The following is a 16,499-nucleotide window of genomic DNA, read 5'->3' on the forward strand; positions in this document are numbered from 1 at the left end:
TAGTTAGTTAGTTAGTTAGTTAGTTAGTTAGTTAGTTAGTTAGTTAGTTAGTTAGTTAGTTAGTTAGTTAGTTAGTTAGTTACAAACTTACCTAACTTGGGAAAATTCACTTGTTACAAAAGAAAAAAGTTGGACATGTAACAAAGCAAAGTGGTCAAATAGACTACTATTATATTATATTATATTATATTATATTATATTATATTATATTATATTATATTATATTATATTATATTTTATTATATTATATTAATATCTGTGCATTTTGTATTGCAATTAAATGTTTTTTTTAATATGCCAGCCTATAATAAAATTACAATTATTTAAAATCTTGTTTACTGATATCAGGAAGTGCAGGCAATATGCACTCATATGTAAAATGTTAACAGGATCGTGATTAGAACAGTGAATAAAACAACAGTAAGCATAAATAAAAGCAAAAGGATCAGGCTCTTTAATTTTGCATTTAAACCGGGGAGTCGATGGAAATCAGTTGCAATGATTCAATTAATTATGAACAAAATTAAAAGCCAGTGCAAAAAATCAATCTTTCAGAGTGAAGCTCCATCTGCTCACGCCTGCGAGATTTGTAGCCCGGGATCCATAAAGGTATATAGTAGCCAGGATGGATGCGGTGAGGAAGTCTAACATAAACCATCGCAGTTAGGAGGACTTTTTTTTTTTTTAGTGGTAGAGATGACAGACATTTGCGTTTGTAACCTCTGTAGTAAAAAAATAAAAACCCAGACAGCGCTGATATTTTCAGAATTATTTATTTAAAACATGCATCCAATGAAATGTTGATTTTTTTTTTTTTTTTTAGAAATCTCTATGTGTAAATCAGCCAATAGAACCTCTCCTTTAAGACCAAAACAACTTACAACCAGAGGAGTCAGCTCCCTTCTGCAGCCAAATTCGCATCGATTGGTGACTCTGGTCGTTACGCAAGACGATCATCGAACAAGCCTGCGTTTAAAGGGAAACGTTGAGATAAAACTGATAGGACAACTCTGTGAATAAAAGTTCTTTACCAACACTCAGTCGCCTCTATCCTCCTGATCCTGAGCGAATGTGCGCCATAATGTGCGGAGCTGCATGCTGGACCAGCGATGCTGCTTCTCTCCTCTCCTCTCCTCCTCCTTCTCCTCCTCTTCCACCTCCTCCATGCCACCTCTCCTCTCTGCACAGGCCATTAGGAAGCGGGGCAAAAGATAAATTGCTCTCTGTCAATACATTACACCTCTCCTAATGGGTGCACGCCAGGCTCCGAAAACATTTTTGCAAACTCTTGACATGCGGTGGCATCGTCTTAAACGCTGCAGCTGTGAGCCAGAGAGAGAAATACAGGGTTGTGTTTGGGTTTAAAACTGGATGAAATGCTTCTTTCCTCAAGTTTATTTTTTTTCCCCCCTGAATCTCAGATTTTGGCCCCCAGGCAACAAGAAAAAAAAAAAAAAAAAAAGCTAAAAGTTACAGTAACGGTTCTTTGACCTGTCCTGTTTAATTTGATCCTGAATGCCCCGGTTAGGAACTATCTGACCCTCGCATTGTAATTGCTGAACAGGGTGGCCTCCTAGAATAAAGAAGAGCGAATGAGAGAGAGAGAGACAGAGAGAGAGAGAGAGAGAGAGAGAGAGAGAGAGAGAGAGAGAGAGAGAGAGAGAGAGAGAGAGAGACCCGGGCCACACCGCACGCGCGTTCAAACAAAAGTCAAACAATAAATAACAAATACAAAATTGGGATTCCCCTCGACCCCCTATTTTCTCTCCCTCCTTAATTTTTTATTTTTTTTTTTACATTAGTTGGGTGGCGGTGATGGTTGGGAGCAGGAGGAGAGAAAAGTGGGGGTGTACAACTGAAGAAGGGGGTGACGATGGGGTGGAAGGGGCGGGGGATGGAGAGGGGGGTCTTATAGTAGGTGCGTGTGTGGAGGGGTGTAGCTTTAAGGGAAATGTGCAGCCGGGTGTGAAATTACAGCCTATAGTGCTACATATTGTACCAGAAGCCCTCTCCAAAAACAGTAACAAAAAGAGAAATCATCCCCTAACCTGACCAGGAGGCCGCCTGCCCCAAAGAGATGGCCCCCATCTCAACCCCCAAAATGTGGTGACATAATGTTATCATTATTATTATTATTATTATTATTATTATTATTATTATTATTATTATTGTTATTATTATTATTATTATTATTATTATTATTATTATTATTATTATTATTATTATTATTATTATTATTATTATTATTAAATGTATCAATTACTCAATAATCAATCAATAAAATCTGTGTTATTTGGGTAGTTATTAAGCCTTATTTATTGGTAATTTGAGCAGTGACACACGAATTGCTCGTAAACAAGAGTAATCAGTCGTAGTAATCTTAAACAAACATCAGCATTGATTGAAACTGTTTCACTTCAAAATCACATAATCATTTACTGGCTTACTGTTGGATAAAAATAAGTTTTAGCTATAAATAGTCACTAAATTCCATGTCTGTGTTCCTATGTATTAACAGAGTTCACGGAATGCCATGAAGATCTACAGTAGCACGACATAAACAGATTATGCAGTAAAGAACTGCTGAGAATACAAATGTTTTACAGAAAAAAACAACTATCTATATAGTAACTCTTTTAAATGTACTTCAGTGTGTAAAACACATAAATTAGTTTAGTTCCACCAAACTTTCCGAAATGTACTTGCTCAACTAAATTAGCCACACTCTCCAACATTATCTACCCCAATCTTAGAAAGAAACCAAAAATAAGAATTGGTTTGTGATTAAGACATGAATCTTTACTGTAATTCACATTTAAAACTTTATTCTAACATGATGCTTTTCAACCGTGTCACTGTAAATCACTAAGAGGTGACCTTCATTGGCTAAAACTGCCTGCAGCTTCAGCTTCTGAACTCGCCAGCATGCTTGACTTTAGCATAAGGACTGACACTAAATAATAGTCAAAAATGCTATAATAATAATAAATATTACAAGTCTTCAAAAGTATTCTCCTGTGGACACTGTTGCTAAGAGGAGTATTTGACTGACACATTCAGGTTCATTCTAACATATATCTTCAGTGTAATTTTTATTAAAATCTTTTAAAAATTTGAGGCATCAATGAACATTACATTCATACATTCATCTGCTTGAATAAGTTACTTGATAATTTAGATTTATATGTACAATTTAAAAAATTAACTTTAATTAATGATTAATATATTCTCCAAAAACATTTTGAATAATTTGTTACAATTATATATATATATATATATATATATATATATATATATATATATATATATATATATATATATATATATATATATATATATATATATATATATATATTTTTTTTTTTTTTTTTTATTCTTTGTGAGAATTTTTCAAAGATTTTCGGACCGTCTTTGGATTTTATCTAGATCACATTGAAGTAACAATAATAGAATCTAGACTTTTATATTTTAATAATCAATTCTGCCTTTTATCATAATTTCATATTAAAAATGTGACTCTGAAAGTGCAATCCTATACCTTTTTATCTATCTAGCGTATTTTATTCTGGAAAATCTTTCTCAGAAGGTTTAAAAAAAAAAAAAAAAAAAAAAAAACTTTCTACTTTGCATGACACTTAAGTGCTCCCTAAATTCTTACTTGTTTTAGAACCCTTAGTTCAGCTGTGTTCAGGTTTGAGAAACTATACAGCGCCATCTACAGAAGGAGCGTTGTTATTGGTGCAGAGGAACCTTCACCTCCGACCACCACCATGCTCTGTAACTCCCACTCTGGAGCAGCACAATCATCACACCATCAGCTGCGTGCAATAAAGGTCAACACATCTATTTTTAACCTTAGTATATATTTAATATCCAATTAAATCAAGAAAAAAGACCAGGAGCTAATCTCTGGGGCCTGCTCGGGTTGAAATCCAAAGAAAAATTATTTTAAAAAATGAAAAATATATATATACATGTATATGATGACAGGATCTTTAAATAGTAAAGCGATATTTTATCTGAATTGCTTTTATTACAGTTGCTATTAATGCCATGTGCTCTTTCTCGGACAAAGGCACAAAAATAAGTTCTCATTAGTATTTTTGATAATATTTTTTCCAAAATGTTACTGTAAGCAAGAACGTAACTTTCTACTGTCTAATAAACACATGTTTGCAAGTCGGACCCTGTCTCTTATTTATTACCCCTCCCCTTCCTGTTGGTGTGTCAGAGAACTAGAGACCTCCTCATTTGGACCCCCATTTTTTTTTTTTTTTTTTTTTTTTGCTTTTGCGCTGGCGAATCACAAAGTGTTGGCATCTATTGCCTTTGTCTGACAAGTCATCCATATAAGCAAAAAGGGGGGTCTGCAGAGGGGAGGAGGGGGACGGAGAGGAGGAGGAGGAGAAGGAGGAGGAGGAGGAGGGTTGCAGCTTTTAGAACCACAGACAGAGAGAAGAGGCTTCATTCCCAGCTCCAAAAATCCAGCCTCACGCACCCTATTGCGCCAAGAAAGCCTGAAGCCGGCGTGTAAGCCTTTCTTCACCCGTGAATCGAGCCCACCAGGACTGAGGACATATCGGGGTGGGGGGCCCTGTACGGAGAGATTCCTGCGAGACAAAAAAAAAAAAAAAAAGCAAAAGAAAAAAGAAAGAAAGAAAAAGGAACCCGGTTCGGTCGCTGGCATGCTGTGAGAATTACCTCCAGCTTTGAGAAGCGCTCCTTCGGTCATGCAGTGCACCTGCAAGAAGACATCCACTTGACGGACCGGACTGCTGAAGAAAAAAAAAAGGGAGAGAGAGAGAGAGAGAGAGAGACAGAAGAGAGGGAACTTTAAGGGGAAGAAGTTGCCATCGGATCGGGGCTGGAGGGGGGTCCAAATTATAAGTCCCTCCATCGATTAGAATCACATTTTTTTCTCCACAATTTCCCCCCTCGATAGGAAGGCGAAACGGCGACTTCAGTTGATTATCTGTCTTTCCTTTGCTATCCAATGGATATTCACTGCAAAGCAGACCCCTTCACGGCGATGCACCGTAAGTAGCACAACCCGAGTTTGCCTGCCGCTGCAGCTTTTGCATGCATGCATACGGATGAAAATATATTTTTATATATATATAAATATATATATACACGAAGAGGAAGACGCTTAATTCCTGCACACAGTAGCACAGCGCAGCAGTTGTTAAAGTGCAACCAGGATCTTAGCGTATAAAAATACGCAGCAGAAAGGCCAAACTGAGATATTTCGGACTAATTGTGACTTATTAAATATCAGTTCCGAAACTAATTAGAATTTTCCACTTTATCATTGTTGTTATTATTATTATTATTATTATCTTTTTTTTTTTTTTTTTTTACAATTATCAGTGAAAATGGCAGCAAAAATATTAAATAAATAATAAAAAAAAGAAATATGTCACAGTAAACAAAGAACACGCTTTTCAGCAGGTGCTTTCTTTATTTTACACGTGCAACCAGCCGGAATCTTTCTGCGCGCCCATATGCGCGTGCAAGGCCTAATAAGTCAGGACATATTAGTTACACATCTATTATTCAAATTATCCGTGCAACTACATCCAACTTAAATGCGCATAAAGGATGCTTTAATCCTAATTTGAGGAGAAGCTTTTCATAATTGATGACCTCTTTGTTTACAAGATGATGTGCAATATGAGTAATCAGAGTTAAATTGTAGGGGAACATAATCGACATGCATGCCTGAATGATGAGCCCCGAAAGTGATACGCAGAAATATCCCAGTGGGTGCAGACGAAAGTAAAGAACAGATATAAAAAAGTATTTTGTTTCAAGAAATTAATCTGTATTTTCTATTACTTTTATGGTAAAGAACCAGCGTAAACATACGCGGAAGTGTAGAATGGGTCAGTATCTAACATAAAATAAATATTTCTGAACTTAGCAAGTAATTATTGCATTTTGTGTTTATTTTTTAATCTTATTATAAACACATTATCTAATCGTATTTATTTTTTATTTTTTGAAATAGAATTAGTCTGGCTATTTTGAATGCTGGGACGTTAAGGAAAATATATATATATATTTTTCTCTCTCAAAAAAAGTTCCCTGTTGTAAATATATTTTGTATTTTCCATTATTGAAAATAAAAAAAATATATCTAAATGCATAATTATTGGAAATAAACAATTAGACTTTTGTGAATTACATAAAGCAATATAATGTGAGCACCCTTTCTGGCATTAAAGTTGAGAAAAATAAGTTTTTAAACGGAACAATTCTTATATGAATCACAATTTTCGACCCTCACTCCATGTTTTATTCTTACAAACGTAGTATGTCATTTTCTGATTCCTTTTTTGTTTCATTTGCCTGCACATTCTTTCATTTTTTTATTTTCTTTCTTTTTTTTTTTCATAACGACCTTATGTAATGTTACGTCTGTGTGTTTTTGCTGCTGTTGTGTCCCACGTAGGGCACGGAGGTGTGAACCAGCTCGGCGGGGTGTTCGTGAACGGCAGACCCCTCCCGGACGTGGTGAGGCAGCGGATAGTGGAGCTGGCCCACCAGGGCGTCAGGCCCTGCGACATCTCCAGGCAGCTGCGGGTGAGCCACGGCTGCGTCAGCAAGATCCTCGGCAGGTGAGAAGGTGGGAGGGGGGGAAGGGGGGGGATTCTCCGGGAAATGCAAACCTGAATCTATATTAATAAGCGTGTTTTTCTTTTAAATTATTTTATTATTCGGTGGGAGCTTTTGGTAAATTACAGGCGCAAAACTTCCCTAAAAGTCACATCATATGTTGACGTTACACCTGTTTCCTTTCATGTTGACATGTTTCGTGCGATGCTTCGTTTGTTTCACTCTTACTTAAACTCCAAAAATAGTCACTTTTCAATTTTTTTTTTTACACTTTTGTGTGTTTAGAGATGCATGAAAGGTTTTAAAATTAAGATTTCTTTTTCTCTTTTTTTTTCCATTCCGCTCTTGCAGATACTATGAGACTGGCAGCATCAAGCCTGGAGTCATTGGTGGGTCCAAACCCAAAGTGGCCACTCCGAAAGTAGTGGAAAAAATAGCAGACTACAAGAGACAAAACCCCACCATGTTTGCATGGGAGATCAGAGACAGACTGCTGGCAGAGGGCATCTGCGACAACGACACTGTTCCCAGCGTCTCATCCATTAATAGGTAGGAGAAATGTTATGCAGCTCCAAAGAGTTACCTTATTATTATTATGTATTGCTCTGCAGTGCTTCATTTTACGCTTGATAATAACAATAATCTTTTTTTTTGTTTTATTTACTAGATATTTTAGTAAATAAAAATATTTGTAGCAAAAATAATTTATGTTAGCTTATTTTATTATTATTATTATTTTTTTTTTAGAAAATAATAACATTCTAAAAATCACGTAAATAATTTTTTATTAGATTGATAATCAAAAAATGAGGCAGTGTTGGGATTCTAATTTGTAAATGAACATAATAATGATGATATATATATATATATATATATATATATATATATATATATATATATATATATATATATATATATATATATATATATATATATATAAGCTTAGCTAAATCTAACTGATATTGGACGGATAATGAAGGGAGCTGACAAAAAATAATAATTAAAACAATAATTTATCACATCAGCCTATCTCTGCGGGCGCAGCACATAGCTTCTCAGAGGTGCAATTCAATCTTTGAGATCAACCCCCCCCCCCTTCCAGCCTCCCTCCCTCTGACAATCAGCAGTTGTACATCCAGGACTGAGTGAATCTGTCGAGATGAAAACCGATCAATATGCGGTGACCAGAATCCCGTGGCGCTATAAAGCAGGCCAATTTTCTGTATCGCATCTAAAGTGCAGGAGGGCTGCACAGAAAGAGAGAGGGAGAGAAAAAGAGGGCACTTCTGGTGATTCTTTTTGTAAAATGTTGCTTAACTCAAAATGTGAAACAAATGCTTAAAATGTCATGATAACATATTGTTGTATTCAATGATAATGATGCGTAAAAAAATGCATACAAGAGGAATACTTGTAGTACATCAGGTTAAAATACAGAGCAAAATTTCTTTTAAAATTTTTGAAGTTTTTTATTTTTTTTATTATTGTGGCTGCACCCAAAACTAGGGGCCCCTTCCCCTCACATCACCTCTCTTCACCCCACCGCCACCACCAGAGATCCCTGGTGATGAACTTTGGTTAAGAGGCACTGTTCCATATAGAGGCAGCATCAGCATTACATTTTAATGAGCTGATGGGAGAGCCTGGACAGCTCCACACAAGACATCTTTTAAATAGAGAGAAAGAGAGAGAGAGAAAGCAAAAAAAAAAAAAAGAGGGGAGGGGGTCTGAAGAAAATTCATTTCATGCTTCGTGGCTGCTTAAAAAGCCCCATTTAAGGAGGCTCAGACACATGTATGTGATAAATTCAAAATGTACGTTAATATAATCAAAAGAGCTATAACTTATTTTTTTCCCAGTTCCAATTAAAGGTAGGTTTATTTTGGAAAGGAAGATGGAATTGGGGGAGGCTTTGTTTATATGGGGAAATTAAATTCTGAACACAAAGAGCTGTAATTCTATCAACCAAATATGAGAGCTGGTGTGAATTCCCATCATGGGCGGTTCTTCCATGAAAACCGCCCCAGGCAAGCAACAGGAGGAAAGTTTAGCTTCTTTTTTTTTTTTTCCCTCAAGGAAAATTATTTTTTCATAAATAGGTTTCATAAATTCAAAGTGTGTTTAAAGAGTCTAGTACTAGTGATGATTTACTCCTGGCTTAATCGGTCTATTTATTGCAATTTGTCCCAATTTAAAGTAGTCTTAATGCCCAAAAAATAATTAAAGGTCTTTTTCGGTATCACAGTACAAAGATTTCATAACTCTCAGACTGTGTTTAAAATAATATCTGTTCAGAACCGATTGAAGTCGTGTTATTTTAGATTTAGAACAGCTATTTAAATGTAATCCAGAGTCGCTAAAAGTTTATGAAAAGCCCTTTAATTTCATGCTTTCAGGCGCCTGCAACCAAATGCCAACTTTTGTCTTGTTATAAACAGGCGGCCATGTTTTTGTTACGATGCTTACATCAGGGTGTACTCACTTTTCCACTGCCTGAACGTGACAATAAGCAAGAGAAAACCTGCTAGTTGGGAAAATTATAGGAAACTTTTGCAGGGACTCTAGCGACCCCTGACACGCTGGCTCCCTGGGCGAAGGCCGTATCGTCCACAGCATATGTCATACCTTATTCCTTTCATTCTCTTGCTCTGTAATCCAGTGCCACCCACAGTGAACATGAAAAAAAAAATCCTTTGTAGAAGAAGAAAGAAGAATTTGTTTTGATGTAGCAAATGAACACATCTTTAACGGTTCAATTTGAGATAGATTGTCACTGGAGATTTCCAAAAGAAAATGACTAGAAACATTCAAATGACAGGAGACTTTTTTAAATTTTCTTCAGGTGCTTAAAAAAGAATAAAAAATAAATAAATAACACACTGGAGCCAAAGTCTATTCCACTTGGGTGCTTCAGTGGATTCCAGTGGCAGACAGTCTGACCTCAGAACCGTTAACAAAAGAGGATGCTAGATTTAAACACCTTTCTCCTGCATGCATTATTAAATACAACAGAGTTAGTGTTGTAGCTATAAAGAGCCACCAAAACCAACACTAACTGCTTGACATAAAGCGAGAAAAAAAAAATCTAACAAAAAAAAGAAAAAGTCTTCAATGGTGCTCGATATTATTGATTCAGAAGTAAAGCAATTTTAATATCTCTTCAGGGGATTTTCAGCAACAAGCAGGTCATTAATTCATTCTGCTAAATTGCTTATTCAATATGAAGAACATGGATACAGAATAAAATCTTTTTAATTTATGTCGCGCAGACAAGTCAAGGGGTCGAATAACTGTTGTGGGGGGGAAAAAAAAAATTAAAATATCAATACATGCTTTCTGGGAAAGTGTGTTTTAGGTGTATTTGCCTCCAAGGGAGAGTTTGTTTTTTTTTTCTCCCCCATTTGTGACACTGTCGAATTTATTTCTCGAAAACCTCCAGGCTCCTGCGATAATATCACTATCCAAAATAACTCAGATTTTACTCTTAATCTTTAGGAATAAGGAGGACAAAAAGCGCAAAATCACAAAAATCTCTCAGCAGACCTCTGGTGAGGGGCTCCCACGGCATCCGTGATGAATAGTTTTCAAGTTTACAAATTATTGTGACAGCTCCCTTTCTCCCCGAGTGCCATTCAGATTAAAGGAATCTAATGCTGGCGTAAGCTTGTGCAAGGCAATAAGGAACTATTGCTTTCCTGTCACATATAATTTATAGCTTTCTATTTGCATCTGTTTGCCCGTGTGACTAATCCCCAACTTTTTCCTCACACTGGCCTCAATCAATACAACCTCATCCGCATTGGCACATGGGGGGCCATGGGTTGAGTTTGATCGGTAACTGTGAAACCCCTTCCAACCTGGGTGGGTCAGGGCGGCGGGGGGCCCAGAGGAGGGGGAAGGGGGGTGGGGGGGGTTGGAGGTGGCGGCTGCTGATTAGTGTGGGCCAGGTAGAGCCAGTGAAGCTGATCATTGAGGTGAATTGATGTGATTTCATGCTTTGTTTGCAAGATCACCCAGACCAAAAAGTGCTTTTTCTTTTTTCTTTTCAGCTTTTATGACGAAACCACTGACCACATCCATGTTTGTGACTCAGTTCGATTTGATACTTTTGTCAGAAAATATATTTGTGGTCGCTGCCATGATGCTCAAATTAGAGGAGGAAAAATTCAGGAAGTTGTCTTAATGTTGGTGATCAGACCTGCTTCATGTCCTGCTGGTCTGGTTCTGGAGGGCTTAGGACTCCTGTTGATCCTTAGAGCAACAAAACTGCTTGAGGCGAATTTCCCCCCAGCCTGTAGGAAAATGTTCGCTTTTATAAACTGTCCTCGGTTTTTAAAAGCATCAGCTAGGTTTGCAGTTTCAGATAGTTCTGCATAAACTTACTGTTTTATTAAAGATTATAAAAATCACCGGGAGCTGATCTGTCACCATCAGTTGATGGAACAAATATCACCTTATGGTGCTCTCCAAAATAAATAGATACATTTTACATACAGCAACATACAGTTATTTGCATCTAAGAAAGAGTCGATTACATTGTAATTTGATCCCAGTTGTAAAACACTGCAGCCAAGTTATTTTGCCCGTTGGTAAAAGCATTTTCGAACTAAGCAAGCTCAGTCAATTGAGGCGCTGACTTTGCAGTAATGCCTCCTCCTGAGCAAGTGTGTAGTGACAGTGGACAGTTGACTGCATCAGCTTTTCAGCAATCCTGCATAATGAGCATGCATGTGGTGACGGTTGAAAGGAAAACTCCTTTTGCAAACGGCGGCAGGTGAATTACTGCAGAAAAACTAGAGCATAAAGATTTGAATGCATACGCGTCCTTGCAAAAGTAGACATTGGGATCCTGATGTGACCCCAACAAGCAAAAGAATGTCTGCCTTGGCTTTGAAATTTTATTGTTTCTTTACTTAATGACTTGGCTGCATTTCCTCACTTCCTTATCCTCGAAAATCATATATCACTTTTTAATTGTTTGTCTCCTTAGTTTGATCTTTTCTAGAATGTTTAGCTTTGGTAAAGCATTTTTATACTTGTCTGCATAAAAAGTTTGTTGTAAAAAATAAAGTTTCACTGAATACAGGTTTACTGAGAGCCACTGGTTACATCTCCTCCTCTTTTCTTTTTTCTCCAGGATCATCAGAACAAAGGTCCAGCAGCCTTTCCATCCATCTCCTGATGGATCATCGCTTTCAACACCCGGTCATACAATAGGTAAAGAAATGCCATCTTAGAACCTGCACATTCATTTTCATACATTTTTTTGCAAAAATTTTGAAATGAGTGATGGAGATCATTTATAAAACATTAACTTACATCTTCAACTTCACATTTGAAATCGGTACATTCCATGATTAACGGAAAGACGGAAAAAAATTTCCGTATACAAACTGGGGAACATTTCTAAAACTAAAGGCCCGTTTGCCTGTTCAGTTCTGAAAAAAGCTAATCTTTTACCGTCAGTATGTAAAAACTCCAGGAAAAAAGCGAATTTATAGTCAGAATAATTTTTAATATAAAAAAAATGAAACTTAGTATTTCTAAACGCTCTATCTCTTTAACTAAGATTGTACTTTTCTAAAAACCTGCTTTATCAAACCAGATACTTGTCTTCTATCCTCTGGAGGAAGTTTAAGGTGACACCTTAAATGTCATAAAATATTTTAAAGAAAAGTTATTTTTAAGAACAAGTTCAAGCAGCTATACAACACAAAACAATCTATACATCTTCATATTTTATAGAAAAGTCATAGTAAACAGTATGTTCTTTTCATGTAAACTTTTCTGACTTTTATTTCTTGTATCGGCTTTGAAAGTGGTTTATAAATTGAAAAGTTACCGGACAACAGGGTTAGCTTTGAGCTGAACACAAAATAACTGGGAACAATTTGAAGATCAGTGTGTTTAATTCTGAGTGTGCGGTGTACCACAGGGGTGTGTGTAGGGACGAAAATGATGTGTATGTATGAATTGAAAAGGTATTTCAAATGTCAAAATATAATTTGTTATATTCGCTGATGGGTGGGTGAAAATGTACAGCAACTTCAAATTCATAAGACGTATTTAACAGACGTATTTTGTCACCGAAGCTTAAATCAAAGCAAAATTCATGGCATTGTGAAAGAGGAAGAGTACATGAGATCAAATTCCCAGGAGCTTTGACTAAAAAAGGTTGTAAAATGTGCTTGAAACCTCATATTAACCACATGCAAACACCTGTCTGAAAAAGCTAAACACACTATAAACCAGAAATCTGTTCTTTTGGTGTAACTGTCACTTAGTGGAGCTGTGGGAAAAAAAGACTTATAAAAGTTCATTACTTTATTAATAGTAACAAAAGAACCAAATTAGAACACCAAGGTTATGTTTACTCTGAGGATTAAACCGTTCTCTTACAGAGAAAGTGTTATAATTTAAGAGACACGTTCAATTTAAACACATAGCTCAATGCAATTAATGTCTTAGTTTGTTATGCTGTCTAATGAGTGTGTTTGTGGACTTGCATTTAGCTATGCATATTGGTCGATATTGACAGAAATTGATTGGTAAACTCAGTAGCCTGCACTAAAGAGGGGCAGGTTTACACTCCTTTTCAATCATGTAAATTGAGTGAATAGATGTGACAGCTTCATCTCGGTTGTTGCATTTGTTTACATTTAAACGTTCAAAATAAGACGTCAGTCAGTGAATTTTCTTTCTTTCCTTTCCCACAGTACCAAACACAGCTTCCCCACCTGTAACCAGCGCCTCCAACGACCCTGCGGGATCCTACTCCATAAACGGGATTTTGGGTATTCCTCGATCCAACGGAGAGAAGAGAAAAAGAGACGACGGTAAGAGGGCCACGTTTAAGACTCGATAAATAAATAATGCCTAAAAAAGGGCTGACAGAAAGTTTTGCATTTCGAGTCGCTTTACCCTACAGACTCCTCTTTGCTGAGCTTGCATTAAAAGCCTGCCTCAGTTTCGAGTGTGACCCCTATAAAACACCTGAGTCTGGACTCCGTTACACCGCTGTGTCAACCTGCCAACGAGTCTTTTGATTTGAAGACACGACCTCCGCTGTTGTCTCCTGCAATTAATCTTTATGGAAGTGATTAAAGGGCTTTAGATAATTACATGTCAAGATGATGTAGCCAACCACCCAGGTCAGTCAAGAAAGCTGCTGTAGCTCTGAGAAGAGCTGTTCAACCTCCCCCATCCCCTCACCGCCCAACAACCAAAAGTAGCTTCATTTCTTCTGCTGGGTTGGTGGGTATAAGGAGGCCTGAGGCGATATAGATTATTGGTTCTGTAAGCAATAGGCCTCCCTAATGTCACTACATAAGAAGCTGATGAGAATGGCTAAACAGATGCAGCCGAGTTAGAAGGCATGCATGGGTACGGAGCAGTTATCTCAAACAGGGTGGGGAATGAGTGCCTTATTTCTGCAGTTCTCCTGAATGAGAGCTAATCAGAGCTCGGCGGCAGTTTACATAGCGTCTTTCTTTGTTCTGGCGTTTGTCGGAGCGGTGGGGGGGTGGTGGTGGAAGGAGAGGTTTGTGGGATATTGAGTGGAATTGATGTTTTATGTGCGTGTGGGGAGGGTAGGGATGACTAATGACCTGTCAGAGGTAGATTTCCTGGCAAAGATATAAAAACCAGCATGACGTGGACATGGCAAATGACATAATCAAGTCTTTTCCCTGTAAGAGATGCAATCGCGGGGGCATAATGCAAACGTCTGGTGTTTTCTGGAGGTTCATTTTCAGTCGTTCGAAGACCCTCTCGTATTAGCCGGGGTGTAATGTCTAGTCACCGAATGATAAAATGCGGGCATTTCTATGCAGATTGCTACTGAAGGGCAAAGAGGTATTAAAGGGCATGCAGGGGAATAAGCAGCGTGTTTGAGGGGAGAAAGGCAGGGCTCTTTTTTCTTTTTTTGCTGAGGTCTTCCAGCTGACAGCGCCATGTTTCTGCAGCTATTCAGCCTCAAATGATTCCCCTGATGTGTTGCCATCTCCATGATTTAGGTGCTCGGCCAGCGTTACGATGAAAGAGAAGAGAGCTGTGCGGTGGGTGTGTGTGGAAGGGTCTGTGTTTGTGTCAGGGCAGGACTCGCTCTGAGAGGGGTGAGGGAGTTTTTGGTTTTTATATATATTTGTACTCCCTCAGTGCCTGGCCTGGTGTCTACCTGAAACCACAGGGTTCACAGACACTTTATCTCTCCCCAACATAAACTTCAGATCTTGGCCAAACACACAAACGTACACACACGCATACACACGCGGTTGCAAAAGGAATGTCTTGCCTTGGGCCACAGTTTGTAGGAATAGTATATTACACAAGGTGCTACCCTGTAGACACAATCGTCCTGTTGCTCTTTTTTCTTAAAGAGCACCTCACCAAAAAGAAATAATAATAATAAAAAAAGGAAAATGCAAAATTGAAATATTTCTATTAGGGAGATGACAGCATGTTTAGGATTTTTGCTGTGATAAACAGTCATTTCTTGAGTGATTTCTCTTATAAAGGTTGTTTAATATTTTTTATTGTTTGCTTTTGTGTGCCGGTGGGAATCAACAGTAGCACGCATTCACTCTTAAAAATGCAGCAACTCAGCTTAAACAATGAACGCAATTATTTGCAGGAACTATTTTAGGCAATTTTCAACCATTAAGCTCCTAAATTCATTTATCTGGCAGTATAATTATGTTTCTAAATAACTTCAAGCTTAATCATGTTGAGCCAATGTCATTTTAAGTTTCTTTTAAATATTACCAACTTACTAATTGAAATGAGAGTAAATATGAAGTCTGATTAAAGTTTTTCTCTTACACTGTTTATTACAATCTGGCAGTAATATTGCCAATACACTTATGGATTCTGCACAAATTTCCATCCTTATTTTCAGTATTATGATTTACATTTAAATTTTTTTTTTTACAGTTTTTACAGACTTTTAGGATTTATATTTCTTTAATCAAGATGGGCTGGTTAATTCTTTTAGTCTCTGTAGGTCACAATCTCCAAAGTTTCTTTGTTTTAGGTGAAATATTTTGCATGTTTTTACAAGGTTTTTTAAGAAGCATAGCATCACAAAAGGCAGCTGCTAGTATCATCTACCTGTTTATGGTGCCCCGATTCTTCTACGAAGAAAATAGTTATATTCAATAAATTAGAATGCTAGAAATGTTCATGTATTTTTAGAACTCAATTCACTAAGTAAAATGCACTATATATCGCACATAGACTAATGTTTTCAAGCTTTTATTTCTGATGATTTTCTGCTTACAGCTAATGAAAACATGACATCTATGATTAGCATTTTACCAGATATTAATAGAAATCCTGCCTGCTGACAGGTTGTTTTCAAAACAAGCCTAATCCGAACGGATTTTGTAATTTATTGCATGTGACTACGTCCCGCAAAAAAAAAAAAAAAAAAAGCAGCTGCATTTGGGAATTCCCAAAACTCACTGTTAAGAGAGAGAGAGAAAGAAAAAAAATGCCTTCAGTCTTATTGCTGTGCTTGGTTGTTAGTTTTATCGTGTTTTCACGATGGCTTGTTTGCTATTTAGACATATTTTGCCTCGCTCAGTAGGCTGTAGTCTATACTGAGTTAATGCTTGGATTAAATTTCCTCACAGTGCAGTAGCTTCCCTGAGCCCTATTTAAGTTGGTAAGCCTCATGATTATTATGGCACAAGCAGTCATTATCAAAGGATGGAAACACGAACAAAAAAAAAACAAAAAAAAACAAACGGAGGGAAAGGAGGGAGGGGAAAGAGAAAGGGAACAGGGATGGGGAGAGCAACACAAGCTCCAGTGAAATGGATTGGCTGTGGAGCTTTCAGTATTTGTTTTAGGCCGTGACTGTGGCTCTCTGCCAAGCAGGC

General features: G+C 37.2%; 1 protein-coding gene across 2 annotated transcripts in view; it reads left to right on the forward strand.

The window, feature by feature from the left end:
* The window catches only part of pax2b (paired box 2b), a 112,664-nt gene that overhangs the window by 67,639 nt on the left and 28,526 nt on the right, over positions 1 to 16,499 (forward strand). Inside the window, exons 2-6 of one of the 2 annotated variants that reach the window (XM_008436887.3) lie at positions 4,659 to 5,036; positions 6,455 to 6,620; positions 6,970 to 7,167; positions 11,756 to 11,835; positions 13,335 to 13,454. In XM_008436887.3, coding sequence (XP_008435109.1) covers positions 4,994 to 5,036; positions 6,455 to 6,620; positions 6,970 to 7,167; positions 11,756 to 11,835; positions 13,335 to 13,454 — 607 coding nt within the window. In that variant the 5' untranslated portion in view covers positions 4,659 to 4,993. Of the gene's footprint in view, positions 1 to 3,636; positions 5,037 to 6,454; positions 6,621 to 6,969; positions 7,168 to 11,755; positions 11,836 to 13,334; positions 13,455 to 16,499 lie in introns of those variants that run through there. The other variant, XM_008436890.3, reaches the window with a different exon arrangement.

Source organism: Poecilia reticulata, chromosome 19, assembly GCF_904066995.2.
Source record: "Poecilia reticulata chromosome 19, P_reticulata-male-v2, whole genome shotgun sequence".
Lineage (NCBI taxonomy): Eukaryota > Metazoa > Chordata > Actinopteri > Cyprinodontiformes > Poeciliidae > Poecilia > Poecilia reticulata.